General features: G+C 43.3%; 1 protein-coding gene across 1 annotated transcript; it reads right to left on the reverse strand.

The window, feature by feature from the left end:
• Nucleotides 1–14,660: 14,660 nt before the first annotated feature.
• On the reverse strand, nucleotides 14,661–15,968 carry LOC139688566 (uncharacterized). Its single transcript, XM_071586119.1, has one exon. It carries the CDS (start codon nucleotides 15,966–15,968, stop codon nucleotides 14,661–14,663), a length of 1,308 nt encoding a protein of 435 aa, XP_071442220.1.
• Nucleotides 15,969–24,372: the final 8,404 nt, after the last annotated feature.

Here is a 24,372-nt window from a genome sequence, read left to right on the forward strand (position 1 = left end):
TGAATTTGTCCATGGACCCTCTCTCTTTTCCCATACAATGTCCCACATAGAATTCGTTTGGCATCATATCCGTACTTTTTACTTTTCCTGCCTTCTCCAAATCAACATCTCTAAGCGAATCGACGCTTATTCACCTCACCATTAATTACCTCAATAGACAATTCATATTTAAATAACTGACGAATTTATTAAAACAATAATGCAATATTAATGTCAAAGATTAAATGGCGAGCATGTCAGATATTTAGAGACTGAAATCGTTTTTCTCTCATCCTGATGATAGTGGAGGAGAAATGGTTATTTTTTAAGGATTTTCTGTTTAAACACCCATGGTGCCTAAAATATCACATAAAAGAGCATTGTATTCGCACCTTGTATTTAAAAGAAACAAGGACGACCGTTTTTTTAATTATTGAATATCACAAGAAGGAAGATTCAAAGACAATTCTGAGAAGCTCTATTTTGAATGGGGCCATATTGCTTTATTTCGAGGGTAATAAAAAAATGTGAGTCATAAGGACGGCATTTTTATTAGGTAATCTACCCGTTAAGGTGGGTTTAGAATGGACACAGCTACCAAATAAATATTTTGTGACTCCTACCACACCAAAAGATCCAGTCACCTACTCTACATTAGGTACCCACAATACCAAGCACCGGTACATGTACCGGTTGCGGATTAGTCTCCTGTCTCTACAATATATTCCTGTTTTATGTAATATAAAAATTAGTTTTTCCCAATTCACTCTATCAAACGCTTTTTCGAAATCTACAAAACAGGCAAATACGTTCTGATTGTACTCTATATTCCGATCGATTAATGATCTCATTACTGCAAAGGCATCACGCGTACCTCTCTTCTTCCTAAACCCGAACTGGTTATCCCCTAAGTAATCATTTTCCCGACTCTCTATCCTTTGATTGATGATCCTGAGATCAACTTTGGCTGCGTCGGATATGAAACTTACGGTCCAATAGTCCTCAAATGATGTTGCCTTTACCTTTTTCAAAATTTTTTAGGAACTAAAACTTATCTCAGAGTCTTCCGGCCGAATTCCTTCTTCTTAGATACATCGAATAGCTCATAAAGCCTCTTCCTCCCACATTTTCCTAAACATTTCAATAGTTCCTCAGGAATTTTATCCAACCCCACGGCCTTATTTCGTTTCAACTCCTTTAATGCCCTTTCTACCTCATCGTCGAGTATGCCTGGACCTACGCTATCTTCATCTATGTTATGTTCATTTTCTATGTCTAACTTTGTTGGTCTATGTTCTTTACTATACAGTTCTTCTATATATTCCCTCCTTCTCTCTTGGATCATTCCTGTGGCAACTATAACCTTACCCGCCTTATCTCTAACTGTTAGCATAGATCTTCCTTTCTTACTTCCCGATAACGATTTAACTTTGCTGTACAGCGTACCAGTTTTACCCTTCCTCTGCAAACTTTCCATATCCTCGCACTGCGTCTTCCACCATGCTTCTTTTGCTTTATTTTCTGCCCGCCTCAATTTATTGTTTAACTCTTTGCACTTTATTTTGCCCAACTCTATGTTTACATTCTTCCATTTTCTCCTCTGATCCATCTTTGTAATCACCTCATCCGTGATCCATGTTTGCCAAGTCCTTTTTGCCTTAACGGTTCCAATAGTGTCTCTTGTGGCTTTCGATAACCCTTTCTTGATACTTTTTTCCCATTTTTTTCGGTATTACTTAGCTCTTTACCATCGTCCATGATTCCCCTACAGCCTGTTAATACTTCTTCCTTTTCAATCCATTTAATGCTTCTACATTCCATTTTCTAACCCGCCGCCCCTTGCCTTATATTTTTGATACGGACGCTACATTTCATAACGACTTAATTGTGGTCCGCATCCGCTCCCGAGAAGCTGTGCGAATTTATCACACTGTTCCTAAAACGGTGTTACCAGAATATAATCTAGCTGATACCCTTCTGAGTCACCTGGCATTTTCCATGTATACCGGCGTCTTTTGTGGTGTCTAAACCAAGTGTTGGTGATGACTAGCTCCTGTCTCCTGCAGAACTCAACTGCTTTTTCCCCACGGCCATTCCTCATGCCTAAACCGTAGTCCCCGACCTCATCACCATCTCTTCCTTCGCCAACCGTCGCATTCTAATCCCCCATCACTATCAAATGTTTCCCTGCAGGAACACACGCGATTATGTCCTCTAACTGATCGTATATCCTATCGACCTCTTCTTCCTTATGATTGCTCGGTGGCATGTATACCTGAATAATAACCAAGTTCGTCGGTTCTGCTTTTATCTCTACTATTAATAACCTATCCGTTACCTGCTCTATGTTGACTGCGCTTCGTCCTACCTCTTTATTTAATACTAAGGCAACCCCTCGTCGGCTCTCGTCCCCGCCGCTGTATATTATTCTAAATGTATCACTCCAGTAATCCCCTCTATCCTTCCATTTCACCTCGCATAGACCTAAAATATCTATTTTTCCCCTTTCCATCTCTCGCTTAACATTCTCCGATTTCCCTGTCCTCATCATTGTCCTAACATTCCACGTTCCTATTCTAACTAATTTGGTCTTCTTCTCCTGCGTCTTCTGTCCTGCTGCTGTTGGTCTTCCTTTGCAAGGGTTTGGTGGGATGACGACTGCGGACGCCTTGTCTCCCCCGCTGCCGGGCACGACACACGGCCGATTGGGCCGAGCCCCGTAGTTGTCAGGACTCAAAATCGTTGTCAGGAATCAACGTGACACCATCACTTACTGGCCGCCCCACTGGGGTCAGACGCCATTGCAGCCGCCTCACTGAGGAACAGACGCTGCGTGGACTACCTTTCGTCTGGCTCCTAACCTTCGACCTATCTGGCTGGTATGGGTGACCCTACCAGGAGCAATTATTATCACTCCCGCCAGCACAGCTCTAGGGGTCATCGGAACGCACAAGCCCTTCCACCACGTCAAGGTTGTAGTCCGGGGAGGGAAGGACGACATTAAGGATGTGAAAATGAAAAGGATAAATTTTTTATCACGTACTGTTTCTAAAAATACATAGCGCACCTTGTAATGAGTGTCACGTCATCATCCATTACGTGGTGTCGATGTCTACGTGAGAAGTTCGTGGGGCGGTTGACTCCACGCTTGTACTTCAGAGTCGGGTCAGTGCAGAGGGAGGGCGAGCTCTCGTAGTGTTAGGACATTGATGTACGTGCGTACCAAGGGCAATTGTTACAGTCAAAAGTTTCAGTCTCATTGTATTGCTGGAGTGTGATTTTATTGATGTTTTTAACAGTTGGACGAAGTTAGAAAAAATGTGTGTGGAGTATGAAGGAGCTTTGTGAAAGACGTTCTCATTTTACTCTCGTAATAGATGGAGAGTATTTCCCTCATAATAGATGTTGATCGCAGCACGCACACTAGTTGATCGTCGGTTGATACCGAGGCTACGTTTAGTGCGTAAATGTAGGTAGGTTAGTTATCTGAGGAGATTAAAAACGCGTTACCGGCCCCGACTTCCTCCGTTAGATCAGATCAGCAAAGTAAAATCAGGGAGACGGATAGCAGAGTGGATAGATTTAAAATTTCGTTTTTCCTCGCACCATTAGAGATAAAAATAGATATGGCCACAGTCACAAAAGAGATACCTGTTATTATTATTGCATATATTTTGTCGATATACTGCATACATTATAAATAGACTCATCTTTACGACATTTTTCCAGAATTATTTGCTCATATCCAGTTATTTAATTTTGTTGCATGCAAGTACTTTCTTTCGTTTGATTAACTCTGTTCCAGTGCATGATTAAACTGGTATTTGGGTAGAGATGGCATGATTGTGATTGTTCGTGCATGATCGGTGACCTAACACTCCCTGCCACGCCCCCTTGCAGCGACATGCGGGTTATTATGTAGATGTAGTCTACTCTGCCGTGACGGTGGCCTGTGGCAAGCATTAGTGTGCTTCGTGAATGAATCATCCTGCTACCAGTGTGTGCAAACCCAGGTTATTCAAGAATGAGAATGTGATGACTTTGTTCGTCCTTCACAAATCTTGGCAAAACGGGTTGTTTCTTTCTTTGTGTTTAATTATTAATAAGTTCCTTCCATTAATCGTCTCAAGCTCAAAATGCGCACTCAACACAAGTTGACATCTAACAGGAAGGCAAAATAACCTCTTTCCTATTAACATTTTCATTCAAATACGTTCCCTCCAATTGTTTGATGAACGTTGGTTCCTTTTAAGGGACTCCACGTCCTTTCCTCATTTTGGACGTAATGCTCGGAATAGTGTCGTTTCTGAGTATTTTACTTGGTCCGTAATCTTACTTCTTTTCCTCCAACTATGGACGTGAGTTTTTTTCTTTTTTCTTTTCAAAATTTCATTCCTGCAAATCTTTTCCTGATTTTATAAAAAAACGTTTACTTAAGTTCCTTTGCTATACATATTCGCTTTGCCTGTCACGAGATGTCATGGCTGAACGACAGAACGGACTTACCAGAGGGTTGATCACTACTCTTTCATTCCGCTTTCGCAATAGTTGCCCTATTGTCAACTAATTTTTATTAAATGGGAATCGGCGAAATTGAGGAGCTCATTTTACCATTTTAATGAAATGTAATGTTAATACTGCTGACCTATTTCATTGTAAACTTTATGAAAGGATATATTTTGTTAAATGAAATTACCAACTTCCATCGCTTAATTCGGTGAAAAATTCTCTAATTCACCAAATACATTTCTCCAACATCTCGTGAGTCTTTCTCTTCTCAGGTGCTAAAAAGCATGTCAATTTGAGGAGGAAAAGAGAAAACATTTTCAGCATTTCACGTTATTCTTAATTCTATAAACTTACTTAGTTGACAATTGAAGTATTTACATAAATGGTAGAAAGTGAAATTCCAAATAAAGGCGTAATTTGTCGATGAATGGGTGGATGTCCGAGTCGTTAACTTGAATATTTTCAAACAACAAGGATAATGCAATAATTTTATCTCAGTTTAAAAGGAAATGAAATGGAATGTTTTAATTAAACATATTACTTAATATATAAACGTTTTCATTATTAAACACCTAATTAGATTTTTGGAATACCAGGGAAACTGTTGGATGAAGAGACGAAAGAAAGAGTGCAAAAGGAAACGTTGGTTGAAATCTAGAGGGCAAAATCTCTGGTGTGAGAACTTTGGTTCCCTCAATGAACTTTAGCGTGTACTGAGTATTGGCGAACGTGAAAAAAAAGAAATAATATTTTACATTAATGAATTTAGAGAAATATACGACAGGGTTTAGCGACGGCATTGCTATTAACACTTTGAAATTAGCAAGGCGAGCATAAGGGTAAATGGAGTCTTGAGATACTGTTTTGAAATACAGTATGATGTATCGTCTTAAGGTGAGGTTCTCATATCATAATTTTCTTTACGTGAATACATTTGGAAGCACGACGCACATTAAATTCTAGCTTACAACAATTGAATTTTCCCTATGCCTGGAGTTAACCGTAATATATCAGTCAGCCACTAAACCGCTTGTATTCACATTGTTTTTCAAAGTAATTTTAGTACTATCGTTTATGAAAGCAACGTGCATTATAAAACGATAGTCTTTCGTGAAGCGATCGTCCCAATTTCACTTTTGATAATGCGAGTTTAAGTAAAAATGAGCCGTTCATTCCGCCGTGCAAGAAAAAAATAGTGGATTAGAAAATTAGGGTGATGGTTGATGGAATCGGGGTTGCCAACATATTTCGAATACTCCCGGAGAATTTCGCACGTCTCATTTAAAACTGACAGTTCCTCTGTTCTCCCCCCCCCCCGCAAATCATCTCCAATCAACATCAAGACACTCTAACAAGATTTTTGTGATCCGGAGTTGAATTTGTGTCTTGTCGTCCTTGACAGCCTCCATGGAGCGAATTGAGTGGCGACGCGCTGGTTCACCCGATCGAGCATCCCAAACCCACTCGGATGGAGACCGAAGCAAAGATTAAATCGACGACTCAATTTCCCAGCCGTGAGGAATGGGTGCGCCTGCTATTCATTTGGTCTTTGTCGCCCAATATCCTCATGAGTTCCCGGAATTAACTGACATGGAAATTATTGATTAATGAATCTTTTACACTTCTCGCAATGCAATGAGTGACTCAATGAACTCTTTCCTTCGCGAGGAAGTGGATGTGATATAACTCGTTCATCCGAATCCAGACGTGACTCACCCGACAGCACGACGCAAGGCAATCCATCCTGAAGGTCAGTTCTTACCCGAAGGAAGCTATGCCAAGAATTGTATGCAATCAGGGTTCAATTAAGGAGGCGGCCACTCATATTATTTATCATGTTTTGTTATTACATGATACCCTGGAAGCCATCGCTAAGGTGTATAGCAGGGGATGATTACTTTTGACCAAAAATACTTTTCCCACCTTGTAGTGCGGTCAGGCAACGTTATTTCGATCCTTTATTATTCGTGGGAAAAATGACATATTAAATCTATCTGTTATACATTTAATCTCCCTTATTTTATTTACATGATCTATCCTACAACGGGGGTAATATTGCATTTTCAAAATTACTGCTAAACGCAGCATTACCGCTAGTACAAGTTCAACATTATTTGCATCATTTTCAACATATTTGCATCGGGCAAAAATATCCATCGATTCAGACTTATACTCTGAAATTCAAAAAACTACCCGAGACGATATTGATGAAATAAAAATCATAATTTATCTTCAAAGACCTGCGGGAGATGGCGCGACAGTAGCTTTAACAGAGCCATCCGCTGTACATTAAATTACAACCATTCTAAAGCTTAAAAGTAATTCACCTTAGATGAATTGGCCAAGGGAAATGATTTCTACGCTTTGAAATTGTGGCATATATCTTATTCCTATCCTAGGAATATGTTAATGAGTAAACATCACCACTGGGCTAATTTTTGCCCTGTTTTTTTATTTCACCATGGGCTTATGTCATCATCAGGGTTTTCCTTTTAGATATCGCGAAAAGTAAAACTAAATCTTTAACTCTCATTGGAAGCAAATTGATTACGTGATAATTATATTTTCAATGCTATAAAAGCACGTCATCGAGAGAGAAGAGCCCCGGCGCGAACAATCCAAAGTTAAGGCAATACCACATGAATATATTTGGTGCAACCACCGGCATATTTTAACACAAAATATTCCTGATATTTGCTTGTTTTCATTGCAAACTTTCAAATTTTGATCACTATTTTTATGAAGGTGTTACTAGTTTCGTGAAAATCTTGATCTTTAAAGATACTGGTCAGGAGCACACGTCCGTCATTTCGTGTCACACCGTCTTTTCGTTGTGAGACCAGTGTTGCGATGTTACTACAAGGTCTGTCCAGAAAATAGTTGGACTGAATCGTTTTAAAAACCATTATTGCCAGAATCGATACATTCACTCAAATGTCTTGGAAGTAGCACCCTTGGTCGACCACACACTGCTGCCAGTGGGTTTTCCACGCCTCGTACGCCTTCTGGAAGGCGGCACCCGGAATGCTGCTAAGCTCCCTCGTCACGGCCTGTTCTGAAGCTTCCACTGAGCCGGTGACGTCCTTTCGGCACTTATTCGAGGCAGTGGGGGAAGAGGAAGAAGTCTGGTGGGGCAAAGCCAGGGCTGTAGGGTGGCTGAGGCGGGGTAGATCCGCGTGCGAATTTCCTTTGTTTGTCCGAGAGCACCCGAGGCACCAACTTCGCATACACCTTTCTCATGTCCATGTTTTCGGTCACAAGTCCATCCACATCGCTATTAGGGATACCAAACTCATCAGAATTAATGCAAACACTTAATCTGCAATCCCTGTCCAACAAAGCCTTTGCTCTCGCAAATTTTTTCGTCACTTTTTGAGGTTAAAGGGCGCCCTGAACGTTTGGCGTCTTCAACATTTCCTCTACCCTCCCGAAACTATTTCTTCCACTCAAACACACCAGATCTACCCATGGCGTTATCAATATAACCTTCCTGGAGCATGTAATGAGTCTCTTTTCCGGTTTAGCCCAGTTTCTCGCAAAATTTGGTGGCGTACCGCTGTTCCAATAACCGGCTCATGACGGAGCGCAATGAGGGCCACTCATAGACGTTTCGCAAACGATCAATCCGCAATCCACAAAGGCTACGAGAGAAATGCTAACGGCCACTAGCCTTTCGTAAGACTCCTCTTCCTCAAATCCAGCCAGAGAAACCGCGGTCTCTCCGTCTGTCTATCCGGGAAAAAATAAGTTATACTACTTTTGGGACAGACCTTGTATTTCCAGAAACGTGAAAATCTGGCCATAGTTAACATTCTTTATTTTTATTCCGAGTGTTATTAAGGATATAACCTTTAAAAATGCGGTGGTTCATAGACCGTACTTTAATGTGTAGTGAGTCCGGCATGGTCGCCAAGTTCATTTAGAAAAGGGATTCCTAATTCGTTCGTTATCACCGATGCCAAACACCATAGGTTGCTTCAACGGTGCCCATGCTGGTGTATTTGCTGTTTAAATTTCCCCCTCAGTCAGTGACAGCACCACTTCATAGATTGGAAGAGTGATTGTAAGAGAGATATTTTCCCACATATGAAAGGTATCGAAAATCCCATTACTTTCTCCCGCCTCGCCATGTCGCCTCTTTCCCGACCTGGAGTGACCTGATAAGTGAGTCCTGGTGTTTAGATCCACTCATCCATCGACGGAAATCGCCGAACGCACCTCGGGCAGACGTCCAAACATTGCCATTTCATGTTGATTTTGAGATTGAAGATGCCTGGCTCAGAGGAAATCTTTCCCATCGCGATATAACGATAGCCCAGGAAATCACCGCAAAAAAATAGGATTTTATTGGAGGTAAGCTGACCAGCAAATAATATAAAAGATACTACCTTTGTGCTATTTTCAATGTCGTAGTAAATATATTAACTAAATATGTTCAGCAGCCTATCGTGAGGGCTTAGTTTAAATAGGACCTTAAAGAAAAAGGACAAGGAAACCATGGATGAGATGATTAGAAAAATGGATAAAAGAAGAAAATGGAAGAAGGTAAACAAAGAGTTAGGCAAAATTGTGTACAAAGAGTTGAATAATAAATTGAGACGGGCAACAAATAAAGCAAAAGAAGGCTGGTGGAAAACTTAATGCGAAGATATGGAAAGTTTGCAGAGGAAGGGTGAAATTGGTGCGCTGTAGAGCAAGGTTAAATCTCTTTCGGGAAGTAAGAAGGGAACATCTGTACTGACTGTTAGAGATAAGGGGAGTAAGGAAATAGTTGACAAAGGAAAGATCCCAGAGAAATTGAAGGAATATATCCGTAGAAAAATTGTTTGGTAGAGAACTTAGGCTAACAAGGCTAGGCATAAAAAGAGAATATAACGTAGAGGAGGATAGCTTAGGTCCAGGCATACTCGACGAGGAGATAGAAAAGGCATTAAGGGAGATGAAACTAAATAAGGTCGTGGGGGTGGATAACATTCCCGCGGAACTATTGAAATGTTTAGGATAATGTGGGAGGAAGAAGATATATGGGCTGATTCGAAGTATCTATGAGGAAGGAATCTGGCCGGAAGACATTGCGAGATAAGTGTTAGTTCCTATTCCAAAAAAGGTAAAGGCTACGTCATGTGAGGACTACAGGACAATAATTTTGATTTCCCACGCAGCTAAAGTTGATTTCAGGATCATAAACAAAAGGATAGAGAGTAGGGCAAATGATTACTTAGGGGAATGATCGGTTTACGTTTAGGAAGAGGAGAGTTACGTGTGATGCCATTGCAGTAATGAGATTGCTATTCGAGAGGAATATAGAACACAACCAGGAGGCAATTGCCATTTTCGTAGATTTCGAAAAGGCATTTGACAGAGTAAATTGGGAAAAACTAATTTGTATATTACATAAAATAGGAATATATTGTAGAGACAGGAGACTAATCCGCTACCGGTACATGCTTCAGTCTGCTCAGTTGCGAGTGGGGAACGGGCAGTTCGGATGGGCAGTATTAGGAAGAGGTGTAAGGCAGGGTTGCCCATTATCACTGTTACTGTTCAACCTGCATATAGAGGAAATGATCAAAGAGGCATGGGAAGAACTGGAGGTAGGAATGAAAGTGCGGGGGGGGGAATAATCCGTAAAATCAGTTAGGTTCGCTAATGACCAAGCTTTAGTTTGTCAGCCAACCTAGGGGTTGCAAGCATTGCTGAGTGAATTGGACATTCAGTGCGACAGGGTTGGGATGAGAATCAATATTAATAAAACAAAGGTTATGCGATTTTCCAGAGAGAAAAAGGCTAAGCTTAACATTAAAATAGGAGGGCAAAACCTAGAGCAGGTGGAGCAGTTTGCGTATCTAGGAAGTGTTTTGGACCAACACGGTCAAAGCAGTAGGGACGTGAGGAGAAGAATTTCGCTAGGCAAAGAGGCTTTCACAAGGAGGAGGGCGTTGATGATAGGGACGTTGAGTAAGGATAATAAGAAAAGAGTCGTGAAAACTTTGATATGGAGCATAGCTATGTACGGCGCGGAAACGTGGTCACTGAAGCAGGATGATAGACGTAGACTGGAGGCTTTTGAAGTGTGGGTGTGGAGAAGAATGGGGAAGGTGAAATGGGCCGAACGGAAAACAAACGAGGAAGTACTTGGTATGGTGGGTAAAGAGAGAAGACTGTTGGGATAAATCCTATTGAGGCATGAAAAAGGGATGAAGGGGGTACTGACTGGCAATGGAATGTTGAAGACTGCAATAGAGGGGAGAATGATAGGCAAACGAGGAAAGGGAAGGAACAGGATAGGGATGTTGGACGGGATGAAGGGAGGAAAGAAGCACACAGAGATGAAGAGGGATTTTTCGTAGAATAGGATACTGGATTGTGTTTTGTTAGGTGATAGTTATTTTTTAGTTTTGTCCATCCAAAACCTTCCTTAACCGGTAGATTACCTTTCCTAGAAAAGATGGACGGCATTGAAAAAGTTAACACCCTTACAACCCTATACAATGCTAAATCACTTATCGTGGCAATCTGAATTTTATCCCATATTGAAGACTTTGAGTGCTTGAACACTTTTTTATTTTTACTTGTAGTTATTCAAATGTAATGAAATAATTGACTTTGTAATTCCACACACTTTATTTAAAAACACGACCCAGGTTTCGACGTTGAACGTCATCATCAGGTGGTCCTCATAGAAACACGCTGGCTATATATACCTTCTGATCATAGAATTTTTTTTTGTAGTTATTCCACAATCAATGGCATATATCCTAATAATAATTTCAGATAAATCGATTAATTCAGTCAAAATAAACGCTATGGAACTATATGGTGCTTCTCAAATTCACCATTTGTTTAGAATGCTCGTGAAAGACCAAAGCCCATGAAATGGGATGTGTATGATGTTACCCTCAAAACCTCTTTAAAATTTCCACTTCCCTCCTTATGACGTCTTCGTTACACTTAGCATGCTCGAGAAACTTCTGCACTCGTTTTTACTCGATGTCGAAAATTCGCATGCGTCCACGAATGGTCATGTATGCACTGCCAGATCAGTTGTCAGGAATCTCTATTTTCGATCTTTTGTGCGGGTTTTGCTTCATCCAACGACCACTTCACCAGATCATCCTAACACTCATCCGCTTTGAACGTTCACCGAAATTCTCGAGAGGACTTTCTCCATATCAGCTTTCAAGCCGGAGACCTCCGGCGAAAACCAAGGAACATAGACCACATACACTGGGACCAGTGACTATAGTCCCTCCCTCCCTCCCCCCCACCTTCCCTTATCCCTTCCCCTCTCCCACTCCCCACTTACCCTTGCTTCTGATTATGCTGTCTCGCTAGACGGTTTCGCGTGTACTTTCATTTGCCTGAATCAAATCAAAACGATCACAATAACCTCTGCATTATCAATGGAGTCCGATATTTTTACTTATTGCCATGCCTGAGAAGTACTCAAATTACGCCATGTGATTATTTGAAACATGATTGCATCCAGTTTAATCAATCCTAAATACGCAATCTGATCACATGCGATTGCAATGCCCATATGAAGGTTAAAATAAACGCTTACGTTTTTTTTATTTGAACGTTGAAAATTTATTATATGAACGTTAAAATGCCCACAGGTTAAAATAAACGTTTTTCCATGTAATCACCCAAAATCGCATTGAAATTGGCAGTTTTTTATAGCTATAATTACTCCAATAACTCCCGTAAGATGTGAAGCGATGATTTTCATCCTCGTTCTATATTTCACCATTAAATTCTAAAAGTATTAAAATGAAATAAAATTGTTGACTTTGTAATTCTATTTCATCTCATTGTGTTGTGTGAATTCCATAAAGTTACACCGAAGGAAACAAAACGTGACGTACTAAATGTAACTGCTGCTGTATTTTCTACCTGCATTTTACCTGGACACCATGTGTTGTTTGTGCTTGATCTTTATTATATTATTCACCCTAAAAAATTTTACATGAAATTTTTCCATTTGTTTTCCTGTCACCTTCCCATCTCTCTCATCGTCCAAAGTACCATCCACGCCATCAACATTTGGTTGTTTCCTTGCCAACACACTCACAAATATTTATTCTACTTAACTATACCAACTGTTCACTGTTTCCTCCCGATAACCACTTGTCATGCACGTATTCCTATGCAATCACTATATGGTTTGGACCTGCTTTTATTCATTCCAATCACACCCTATTTTTCCTACACCTATCCTCATTTTCTCTATACTCATTATCCTTAGCTCCAGACTTTTATTAATACTAAGGCTATTCCATGTTGACTGTTCTCCCCTTCCCCACATTACGAATCACTTTTTAATCAAATAAAGTGTTCAATACTCTTTAATTTATATCTATGTATAATGTGACAGTCAAAAACTTTCATATCCTTGCAAAAGCATCTGTACCGCAAAATAATTCATCTTTTAATGTCCTTTCCATTTTTTTCACCTTCTTACCAAACACATCCTAGCTTGGTGAACTATTCTACCATCCTAGCTGATGATCGCAACATAAATTTATTCCTAATAATATTCATCATAGCGCTCTTATTTCTTGAGCATCTCAATGTCTTTGCGTTCGTTTGTTATCACCCATTATATTTCACACTGATTCTGAAATACTCTAAATAATGAATGTAAACCTTTGGCTGCTTGACTAATTGAATGCTCATCATCCGTAAATCTTACTGATTTTATATTCAACTGTGTCTTGGTGAACCTGTATCTGGGAGAATCGTGAGTGCGCGATCCGTTTCTCGACCACCTGAAGTTAATGGAAGTATTCACCTTCGAGATAAGCGCCGTCAACATCGTGGGTTTCTTCCTCCAAGATTCAACCATTGTTAACACATTTTTTAATAATTCACATTTTTTCGTAAGTTCACAGGAGAATCGATCAATAAAATGAATTTCGCGTTTTCGCTTTTAAGGGCTCTTTTATTAAAATTCCAATTTAAGTCAAAATGTCAGAAGAAGCATTATTTTCAACTTAGAGGCAATCGGCATTTTTTTCATATGATCGCTGCTGATTGCTGGTAGTTCGACCAATAAAATGAATATCCTATGTTTCTGTTTTTAGAAAGGCTTATGTATTTAAATTGTAATACTAGACAGGATGATAGACAAAGCTTTCTTTGCAACTTTGAAGGAATAAGCACTCTTTTCATATGACTCCTTTCGAAAATTGTACACTACTGCGATAAATATATGCTTTCTGAGACGATTCCTTTATTCCGTGCTTGAAACGTGCTGACAGCACATTTCTTCCGCGGTACCCTTTTCTTTCTCCTGTTTCATAGACTTTTATCAACAGCCTATTGACTTCTATCTATTTCCTTGCATCCCTTCCCTTCCTCATCCTATTTACTCTAACATTTCTCTTCAGCAGCAATATGAGCATGTTAAATATGGATCGATTGCATTGGATAGAAACCTCAAGTTCCAATTTGTATTGTGTTTTGCCTCTACTCGCGTAGTACCGTAATACTTCCATCTCATTTTATGACAGCTTGGCAAATGAGTATTTCAAACATTTCTTCTCAATTCAGATGACCACTTTGGGGGTTCTTTGATAGATCTTAAAAGATCACAGAGATGAATTATTATTATTTAATATAAAGTTCTTAAAAATATATATGTATATCAAGGATGGCCGCTGGTCTGGTTTAAAAAGGTATAATGTCATCGGGCTGTGGAAATAAGGAATATTTTCAACATTACATAATATATTTTATTTCTGTCATTCAATCAATCCACAACAATCCAACAATCAACCTCCAGGTGGCAGTACTTTGTTTTTGTTCAACTTGCATGACTTAGAAACGCAGACCCCCTTAGTAACTTAGTGCCCCCTTGCGTATTTAATTGCGGAGAGGGAAACAGCAAACGAGGGATGCGATGCGAAAAAACAGAGCCCGCATCCTCGCGTGAGAAACTTAATCGTCATCAAAACAAACATAACCGCGAGTGCAAATTACATAACTGCTTCAGTATTCGTGCGTGAAATTTCTTGGCAGGAATATGAAAACAAACAGGGATTATTCAACGATATAGTCATGAAACAACATTTTCAGTTATTTCAGGGAAGAGATCCTGCCCAGAGCAGAGAGGGCCGAGGGGACTTTCACGCCTTGGGCCCCCGGAGGCGGGGAAGCGGCCCGCCCCCTCAGTACTTCTTGTTGAATCCTGGGTGGGCGCCTTCGTAGCCGCCCCCGCCGCCTCCGTGCCCGTATTCCTTGCCGCTGTGGTGCCCGCCCTCCCTGCCATAGTCGGCGTGGTGCCCGTGGTACGTCTGGAGGCCGCCCTCCGACTTGTGGCCCTCGTCTTGGTCGTAGTAGTCGCCCTTGGCAAAGTGGCCCTTCTTGCCCTTCTCGGCCGTTTGGTACGCGCTGTCTTGGTGCCCGCCCTTCTGTTGACCGCCCTTCTTGGCCGACCCCTCCTCTTGGTACTGTCCGTGCTTCCCGAAGCCGCCCTCCTTGTGGTCCTCGTCGTAGAACTCGTGCTTCTTGTGGAACTCGTCCTTGTGGTACACGTTGTGAAAGCCCTTGGTACTGTGGCCCTTCTTGTGACCGCTCTTCTCGGCGTACTTGGCCCCCTTCTCGCCCTTGTGCCCTTCGTGGTGTTCGTCGTAATGACCTCCGTCCTCGTGGTGACCCTTCTTGTGACCTCCCTCCTCCGAATAGTGCCCCTCGTCCTCCTCCTTGCCGTGCTTACCGTGGTGACCCTTCTCGTAGCCCTCCTTGTCCTCGTATCCTTTGGAGCCCTTCTCGCCGTGCTCGTGTTCATTCTCGTCTTCGTGCTCCTCGCCGCCACCTTTGGAGAATTCCTCCTGGCCGTCTCCGCCCTCCCCGCCTCCGAAGTGACCACCGCCCTGCCCGTCTCCGAAGTGACCACCGCCCTGCCCGCCTCCGAAGTGACCGACGCCCTCCCCACCGCCTAAGTGACCGACGCCCTCCCCGCCACCGAAGTGACCACCGTCAAAATCGCCGTAGTCCAGATGACCGCCACCGTAACCACCCTCGCCTCCGCCCAAGTGTCCCCCGTAGTGTCCGCCGTCGTCTCCGCCGTGAAAGCCGTCGCCTCCTCCGGAGTAATGGTTATAGTGATAGCCGTGCCCACCGTCCCCGCCGCCACCGCCCCCCCCGTGCGAGATATCGTAGTAGACCATGGGTAGCGCGTGCAGTTGTCCCCCGTACCCTCCTCCGCCGCCCCCGTGGTACGTCACGCCCGTGAGGCCTCCCTGGTGCCCTCCGCTGCCGTGGCCCCCAAACCCTCCGCTGTTCCCGTAGCTGTAACTCGTGGCGGAGGTGAGCAGCACTTTGCTGGAGGCTCCCGTGCTGTCCGTCTCCGTCTTGCGGCGCATCTCGCCGTGCGGGTACACTATGTGCACCGTCTCCTCCGTTCTCTGGTCCCGAGGGGCCGCGTGGCACAGCACCGCGGCCAGCAGGAGCGCGGCGAGGCGAATCTCCGCCATGTCTGCAAAGTTGGTCCTCGCACCGGTGGTCACGCACTCCTTCGACCGAATGTCCGTTTTGCTGTTGCACCTCGAGCACCACCAAACACCACACCGTCGACCAGAGGCGAAGCACTTGTGGCGTTTGGTCGGGTGGGCGGCTGCATTTATATGAAATCCCCGATTCGTATGAAAGGGGAGACCTTTCATTTGCTCGTGCGAGGGATTCGCTTCCCCCCCGCGCAGAGAGAGCCCCCTCACCGAGCTCGGGAGACCGGATACATGGGGGTGGGAAGAAAGGACACCACCCCCGGGGGTAAACCCCGTCCCCCTTCCGCCCCGAGAGCGCGCGCCTCTTGCCCCATCGACGCCGTTTCGCGAGCCCCCGCGGGACGCCTTCTCTTCCCCACGGTCACTCCGAAAAATTTCCGCCTTCCGACGCCTGTGGCCTCTACGCTGTCGTGTGGAACCAAACTCGGATTAAAAAAATACTGACAGAAACACACACACACATACATATATATATACATATATATATACATATATATATATATATATATATATATATATATATATATATATATATATATATATATACATATATATACACATACACACATTTAATAAGAAGTCTACGATAACCGCGAGCGCAGGTAATGCTCTCGCCGCATTTTTCACTCGTTTTTCCTCCCGAGGAGAGATGATTGCGTGTTGGCAGTCGTCGATTGTTTTTTTGTGAAATTCTCCTGACGTAACTCACACATTCACCAGGTAGGCGGCTCCCTATTTTGCCACCCCTTCCTCCGCCTCCGAGAGGCGTGCTCCGGTGGCGGGGGGTCGTCGCGGGCGCGTGTACGAGGGGCGGAAGGCCGTTCCGGCCCCCACCCCTGCCGGGACATGGGGTGATGGGGTGGGGGAGGCGGTGGAAGGAATCTCGTTTGAGAGGGTAGGGGGCAACCGCTCTGCGGGAACGGTTTTCTTGAGGCGGAGGGGTGCGTCGGGGGGGGGTAGAAACGTGAAGCTCGAGGGCGCGTCCCGGTGAAGTTACGAAAGAACTTCCTTCGGGCACCACGGCAGCCGATTAATGTCGCCTGTGGTGTTTTGGGGAGGGGAGGAAGGGTAGAGGCGCGGTGGGGGAAGGACCGGCGTCCATGGGGGGGCGAAGGAGAGGGCCCGGCGGAGGGATGAATGAAAGGACACGACCGGCGGTCTCGCGCCGAGGGCTCCGCGCTCTAGTGAACGGGGGAGTGGTGTGGGCAGTTGGCCCCCGAGGTCGACCCTGCCCGAAGCCAATTGAGGAAAAATATAGAGGGAGCGGCGAGGGGGTGGGGGGGGAGGATCCTCCCCGGGGGAGCCACGGCGCAACCCCCTGATCCGTTGCGGGGGTCGACCGGGTTTGGCTGATTATCGCCGCTTTTCCCGCCGCTTGTATTGCCCCATCCTTGCACAATATCGTCGAAGTGAGGTGTCGCTCGCTGCATTTGTTCCACTGCACACACATTGATGAGGTTGGCCAAGGGGGGGCACCCGTGTCCTCAATCGCATTATGGATTTAATTCCCCAGAGTGGAGTATTTCCTCCGCCATCATTTAGAAAGTGATCGAAATCGACATGGAAGTCACACCCTGAGAGGCGAAGGAACCGATTGAAAAAGATTCTTACGATCACTACCACTTTACTTTATCCATATAATTGAGATATGGTTGTTAAAGGCTGTCCAGATTGCATTTAATACTTTCAGCGGCATATTCTGGTGTGGTTTGCATAGAAAATATTTCTATGCTTGTATTCCTCGTATGAGGATCAGTGGCGATCAAGTAGTGCAACCCATCGGTTCCTCCCATGTAACCATTTGCCCTGCTTTCCATCCTTTTGTTGATGATCCTGAGGACCACTTCCGCTGCGTATGAAATCAAACTTAATGTTCATAAGACAGATTTTCCCTTCTTACTCCCCGATAGTGTTTTATCCTTCTTGTATTGCGTACCATTTCACCCTTCTTTTGCAAATTTTCCAAGGTTTCGTACTGCGTCTTATAAAGCGCTTCTTTTGTCCCATTTGTCACCCTTCTCAAATTATTATTTATGCAGTCTACGCTTCTTCCTAACTTTTTCTTCAATAATGCGGCAACCCCTCGTTGGCTCTCCTCCCCTCTGCGGTATATTACACTACAACTATAACCCCGATATCCTTCCATCTCACCTCGCATAAACCTAAAATATACATGCTTTTCATCTTACCATCTCTCGCTTTATATTCTCTAACTTTCCTGTCCTCAACATTATCCTAACATTCCACGCTCCTATTCTAACTATTTTGGTCTTCTTCTCCTCCTGCGTCTTCTGTCCTGCTGCTGTCGGTTTTCCCTTGCAAGGGTTTCGTGGGATGACGACCGCGGAAGCTTTGCCTCCTCCGCTGCCGGGCACGACACACGGCTGATTGGGCAGGGGCCCGTAGCTGCCGGGACTGATATTCTCTGTAGTGACCATCATATTTATCTTGTGAATAATAATTGAGGTTGTTTCCCGTTGCCTTCCTCAATAGTGCTTTAAGCGTGACACCATCACTCAATGGCCATCCCACTGGGGTCAGACGCCTTTGCGGCCGCCTCACTGAGGAACAGACGCTACGTGGACTACCTTTCGTCTGGTTCTATCTTTTACATAGTTTAGCATTCTGTAAGCCACCGCTATGGTGTGGGACAGGTGTTGAAACACGCCAGAATCAAATTTTTTACCCTTGCCGCGGTCGAACAATGATCCCTTTTCGTTCGCGGAAAAGAAGACTTCCTATATCCATCTGTTTAACACATAATCTCTTAATTTTATTAGCATGATCTCTGCTACCGTAGTGCGATGGGGGTAATAGTACATTTTCAACATCACTGTTAAAGAGGCGTTCTTCCAATTTATAAAAGATGTTTGATCTGTAATTTAACCTTGACCCCGAGCCTGAATCCCAGCCTAGCTCCTCGTACCTCGTATCTGAGATTAGAATCTTGGAGAAGTTATTTAACACAGAGGCAGGGATTAAATATAAGACGTTAATCGCCCAATCTCCTCTCAATTCTTTGCCCTGTTACCAGCATTGCCAATACAAAAGGCCTTTTTAAAGTGGTTAAGAGCATCCGCCCGGCAAGTGGAAAGATCCGAGGTTCGAGTCCCGGTCAAGGAAATATTTTTACTCTTGTGATCCGTTCGATTCCGCCTTCCCCACCTTTATTGTGTTCGTCCTTTATATGTGTTCCTATCCCTTTTCCTTACATCTGTTTCTGTATATATGAGTATATATACAGAAACATATATATATATATATATATATATATATATATATATATATATATATATATATATATATATATATATATATATATATACACGTAAGCAACGTGACCCACACTGTGGGCATTAACAGTGTGCGGATTGACGCTAGACTCGACCCCTATTTGATGGTCATGTCACGAATTTACGATGCCACTTTCCATGGAGGAATGATATGCAGTAATATTGTGTGTTAAGCTTGAAAATTAGGTTGGGAGACCATAACCATGGTTAAGAAAGCTTTTGGAGATGGAGAAATCTCCCAAGTCATAGTTTTCTGCATGCACAGGATGTTCTGGGAGTGTAACGAGGAGGTTGACGATCTGGATTTCCCTGGGCATGCATCATCAACAGTGTGTATTGACAATCTGCGAAAATCTCAACTGTCATTAGCCCCGCAAGCTCATTTCCGCGCATGTTAAATGCTCAATTCTGATTGATCTCCACATGTTAGGATGTTAGCAGAAGAGTGCATTATTTTTTTTTTATTTATTTAGGATACATTCCTGTTAGGCGATAAGCCGGGTGGCAATGACATGATATAACAAGAGCTATAAACTATGCAGTAGTCAGTCTTAAAGCATATCATAGTGTCATTTAGTCATATAGTAGACTTACAAAATAAGAAAAAACAATACTATATATTGTGATACAGCCATACACCTTCTGTCGTATTGCATTGAACAATCCCATCATGTATACCTTTTACATTCACGCCTAAATGATTTAATGGTTTTGGGTAAGGGCTTAAAGAGTTCATCAGGCAGCTGGTTCCACTCTTTGATTCCCATATTTAGGAACGAAAACTTGGCGGTGTTTGTCCTTTGGGGCATGTATTTGATTTTAAGCGGGTGATCATTCCTGCCGAGATAACATGGCTTATTTACACTCTCGTTCAGTTCTTTCCAGCCTCCGTCAGCTTTCAATGTTTTAAAAATGGCACACAGTCTATTCAGCTTCCGTCTGTTCTTTAGTGACCCCCATCCTAGTGAACATAGCATGTCGCTTACACTGTCAGTCTGCCTATGTCGCCCTAAAACGTACCTGGCAGCCTTCCTTTGCACTGCTTCTAATTTTTTCACATGCCCTATTTCAAAGGGATCCCATACTGTGGTCGCATATTCGACAATAGGCCTTACAATTGTTTTGTAGGTCAATTCTTTAGTTGATTTAGTGCTTCCTTTGAGGCTCCGCATGACCCAGTAAAGCGATTTAAAGGCCTTGCCTACCACATAATCTGTGTGAAGTCCCCACCCTAAGTCTTTACTTAGGTGTACCCCTAGATATTTACAATTATCTTTTGTTACAATCGTTTCTCTCATTATTTTATATACCCTTCCCTCACCTGCCTTCCTTTTGGAGAATGAGATATGGATAGTTTTTGCAATGTTTATCTCCATTTTGTTGATTTTGATCCAATTAGCCACGTTATCTATGTCACCCTGCAGAACGTCGCGATCACTGCTGCTGCTGATTTCCCTATAGAGTACAGGGTTCGTCCGGAAAATAAGTGTACTGAGCTCAGGAAAAAAAATTTATTACACTTTTACATATCTTAAGCTAATATTCCTCAAAATAGGACCCTTGGGAGTCGATACACTTCTTCCAGCGGCGTTCCAATTCCTGGAACGCTCCCGCGAAGGCATCATCGGGAACCTCGGGCACATTACACTGCTCTGCTATCTTCCGAACACTAAGACGACGATCAGAGTTCAGTACATCGCGAACTTTTCGCACATTTTCGTCGGTGAGTGTCGTTGATGGGCGTCCAGGCCGTGGTTCGTCGTCGACCTCTTCTCTGCCCTCCACGAACATCTTGTGCCAACGAAAGATCATGTTTCTGGACATAGCTGACTCCCCGTAAGCCTGGTTAATCATACCGACAGTTTCGGTAGACGATTTCCCAAGCTTTACCGCAAATTTGATGGAATAACGCTGCTCCAAAAACTTCGGCATCGCGTTCCGTGACGTGGGTCGAGCGTGGAGGTTCGCGTTTACAGAGCTCCTCACTACACCACAGCTCAGAGCCGATTGCCTTTTTCAGCGTCGCTTGCCAACATACCCCCCTTCAATCGCAGCCCGTCAGAGCGGTGCTGGGCGCGCCTGGAGCGGCGGGAAAAAATCAGTACACTTATTTTCCGGACGAACCCTGCATACAGTCATCAGCGAACAATCGTATTTTGGAATTGACACATTCAGCAAGGTCATTCACGTAACAAAGAAACAGAGGAGGACCAAGCACGCTACCCTGAGGTACTCCGGATGTGACGCGGGTTTCTTCTGAAATTTTGTGTCCAACACGAACCTGCTGGGTTCTATCTTGTAGGAAGGCCTTCGTCCATAGTAGTACTCTTTTATCAATATTTATTTTTCCAATTTTTTCTAACAATCTGTCATGGGGAACCCTGTCGAAGGCTTTTGAGAAGTCGAGTATAACTGCATCTATTTCTTTACCTTTGTCTAAGCAGTCTGATATTTCCTGGCAGAGTCCAAGTAGTTGGGTTTCATTTCATTCGGAAAGCGACATTACAATCTTATAGAAGATTTAGTCATGAGAAAGGTGTGCCAAATTGGTTCCCTAGGTGCTTGAAAAGACTGCTTGTGTGGCCAACCTACTTTGGCCAACCTACTTTGGCCAACCTACTTGGACCACTGTGAAAGTGATCCGAATTGGTTACTGGTGACGTAATATGGGTCTTTGAGCACGACCTAAGTATAATCCCTTTGAGTACCACTTCGGACCACTGGATTAGGTCAAATAGGCTATGATGAGGTCACTGAACCAGTTTCCCTTCGATACCTTCCAGGAAGCGTAGCAAATGTGTGGCAGAGGCCCTGGCATCGGGGCGTTGATGCACAAGGGTACTGTTTTCAAGATTTTCAATGGTGTGTACTTTGATCTGCAAGAATTTTGACAATCTCCCCTCTATTACAGTCTTCATCATCCCACTGTCTATTAGAATGCTTTGCATCCATCTTTCGTGTCTCCTTATGATTTCAACCCACAATCCCTCCTCCTACTCGCACCGTAGCAAACACTTCTTTATTTGGTTTCCTCTCTCTCCACTTCATATTGTCCATCCTTCTCCACACCCACATTTCAAAATCCTCCAATCTATGCCTACCATCCTGCTTCAATGACCATGTTTCCGCGCCGTGCGTTACTACTCTCCATATCAAGGTCTTTTCGGGTATTTTTATTAACAACTTACTCAACGTCCTTGTCATCATGATGAAATAAGACACTGTGTTTTTGCACATAGAGTATTTATATTATGACTAAGGTTTCGTTGCAGCGTAGCATCTTCAGACAAATTGGAAAATTTTTTAACAAAACTCTATGTACAGGTATTTATATACAAATGCTGGGAAATAGGAGAGGGGCTGAGGTTAGAACAACCAAAGGTCTGAAAGGAACACACAAGGTTTTGTATTTTCGGTGGTCCTAGCCACCTTTCTCAAGGAAGAGAAAGACAGGACTCTGAGTAAATCGTTCGTGAATCAATGAAAGAAACGCAGTGGACGGCTCGTGTGTTGTTGTGCGCTGTTCTTCGCTACCAACTTTCATCTCTGCGAAGGATAAAGGTCCGTTTCCAGGGACCAGCAGGCGAGTACACGCAGCCAGGCATTTGAGCGTCCTCCAATGAGCTGCGAGGATTTCCTATAGCGCGTCCGCCTCAGATGAAACCAAGTCGACTCCGGATGTCGACGTTCGGGCGCTAAGTGTGAACAATTGTCGGTTGAAAATCAAAATGGCGCTTTCAACAGAACATGCCGCGGAAGACTTTGAGAAAGCAGTGCTCGCATATTTTCGGGTTTTCGACCGGGTTAAGTCCTGAACCTTCGTCGACGTTTCGGCTTACTCATTGTCTTAAACAAGGTGGCTCCCACACACCCAATCATATCCTCCAACCAATTGAAAACTTGTATTCAAATTCTCAACTAGAGAATAACCAGGCCCGAGGGTTCCTTATGGAAAACAAATCCGGATCCAAGGGTTTCTTATGGAAACTGCTCTTCTTATTTTCCAGTTAAGAATTTGAATAATTACTCTCTCTTGAGAGAGGGGACGTAGGGAGTAGATGCGGGGAAGTGGCCCCACTACCTTTTTGAAGATGAGCGAATCGTTCATCGAAACGTCGGCGGAGATGCAGGACCTAATTCGATGGAAAATTTGAGATCTCAAAAATGCCGTACGCTGGAAAAGCGCCACACGTTTCATGACAGACCTAAGCGTGACATTCGATAGGGGGAGTAGCGTCATGAGCAAGGGGCGCTTTGGTTATAAAAGGTCCAACAGCATTTAACAGAGCGACAAATAGAAAGAATTTCCCGGAGACATTCGAAAAAACTCAAAATATATTAAAACAATTCCTCTCATCTCTTTCACTATACACGCAGTGGTCTAAGCTTCTTGCATAACCAACCAATCACCTTCTGCGTTCGATATTACGTCTTCTTCTAAAAATACCATAAGTGTTTCCGCATTTCCAGCGACGCTGGAATGGGTGAATGGCAACTGCATTCAATTTTTTCTTGCCCAAACACAACTGGAGTGGCTAGCCAAAGTAAACTGTTTGACACACGCGCTTTGAACGCGTGAATGAGGACGCTCTGAAATCTCCGCATCTAAGGCGCATGGTCACGTGCATGGAAATGGACCTTAGGACTCCTTAACTCTCTTCGAATCTAAAATTACAAACTTTTTAACTATTTCTCTTGGCCTAAAGTTACCAGTGAAAATTGTACGCAAGTTACCTCTGTTACAATTAAAACATTTTCGTTGATATGCACTCTTTGAATGAATGGATTGCCGCGTTAAGAATAGAAACATTCTTCATTTCCTGCAAGGAAATCTTTATCCTTTATCTTGTCTTATCAGACTATTCCCTCGGGCCTTGTAATCCATTTCAACTTCGCATTACACGTGATGCTCTAATTCATTTTTCTTGAATGTTGGCTGTTTTTCCTTTGCTAACTCAAAGAAAGGCTTCACCTTGATCCAATTCCTGTCAGTTTTGAGTGAGACATGTGCATTCCAAAGGAAATATAACGGCTTGAAAAGTTTCAAGATTTCACAGAAGTTTCGACATTTTAAGAAAACC

The sequence above is a fragment of the Hetaerina americana genome, unplaced genomic scaffold (genome assembly GCF_022747635.1).
Source record: "Hetaerina americana unplaced genomic scaffold, ioHetAmer1.1.p SCAF_20, whole genome shotgun sequence".
Lineage (NCBI taxonomy): Eukaryota > Metazoa > Arthropoda > Insecta > Odonata > Calopterygidae > Hetaerina > Hetaerina americana.

Excerpts from the sequence above, each read along its gene's own strand:
- LOC139688566 (XM_071586119.1), bottom strand. The coding sequence starts at position 15,968 with ATGGCGGAGATTCGCCTCGCCGCGCTCCTGCTGGCCGCGGTGCTGTGC.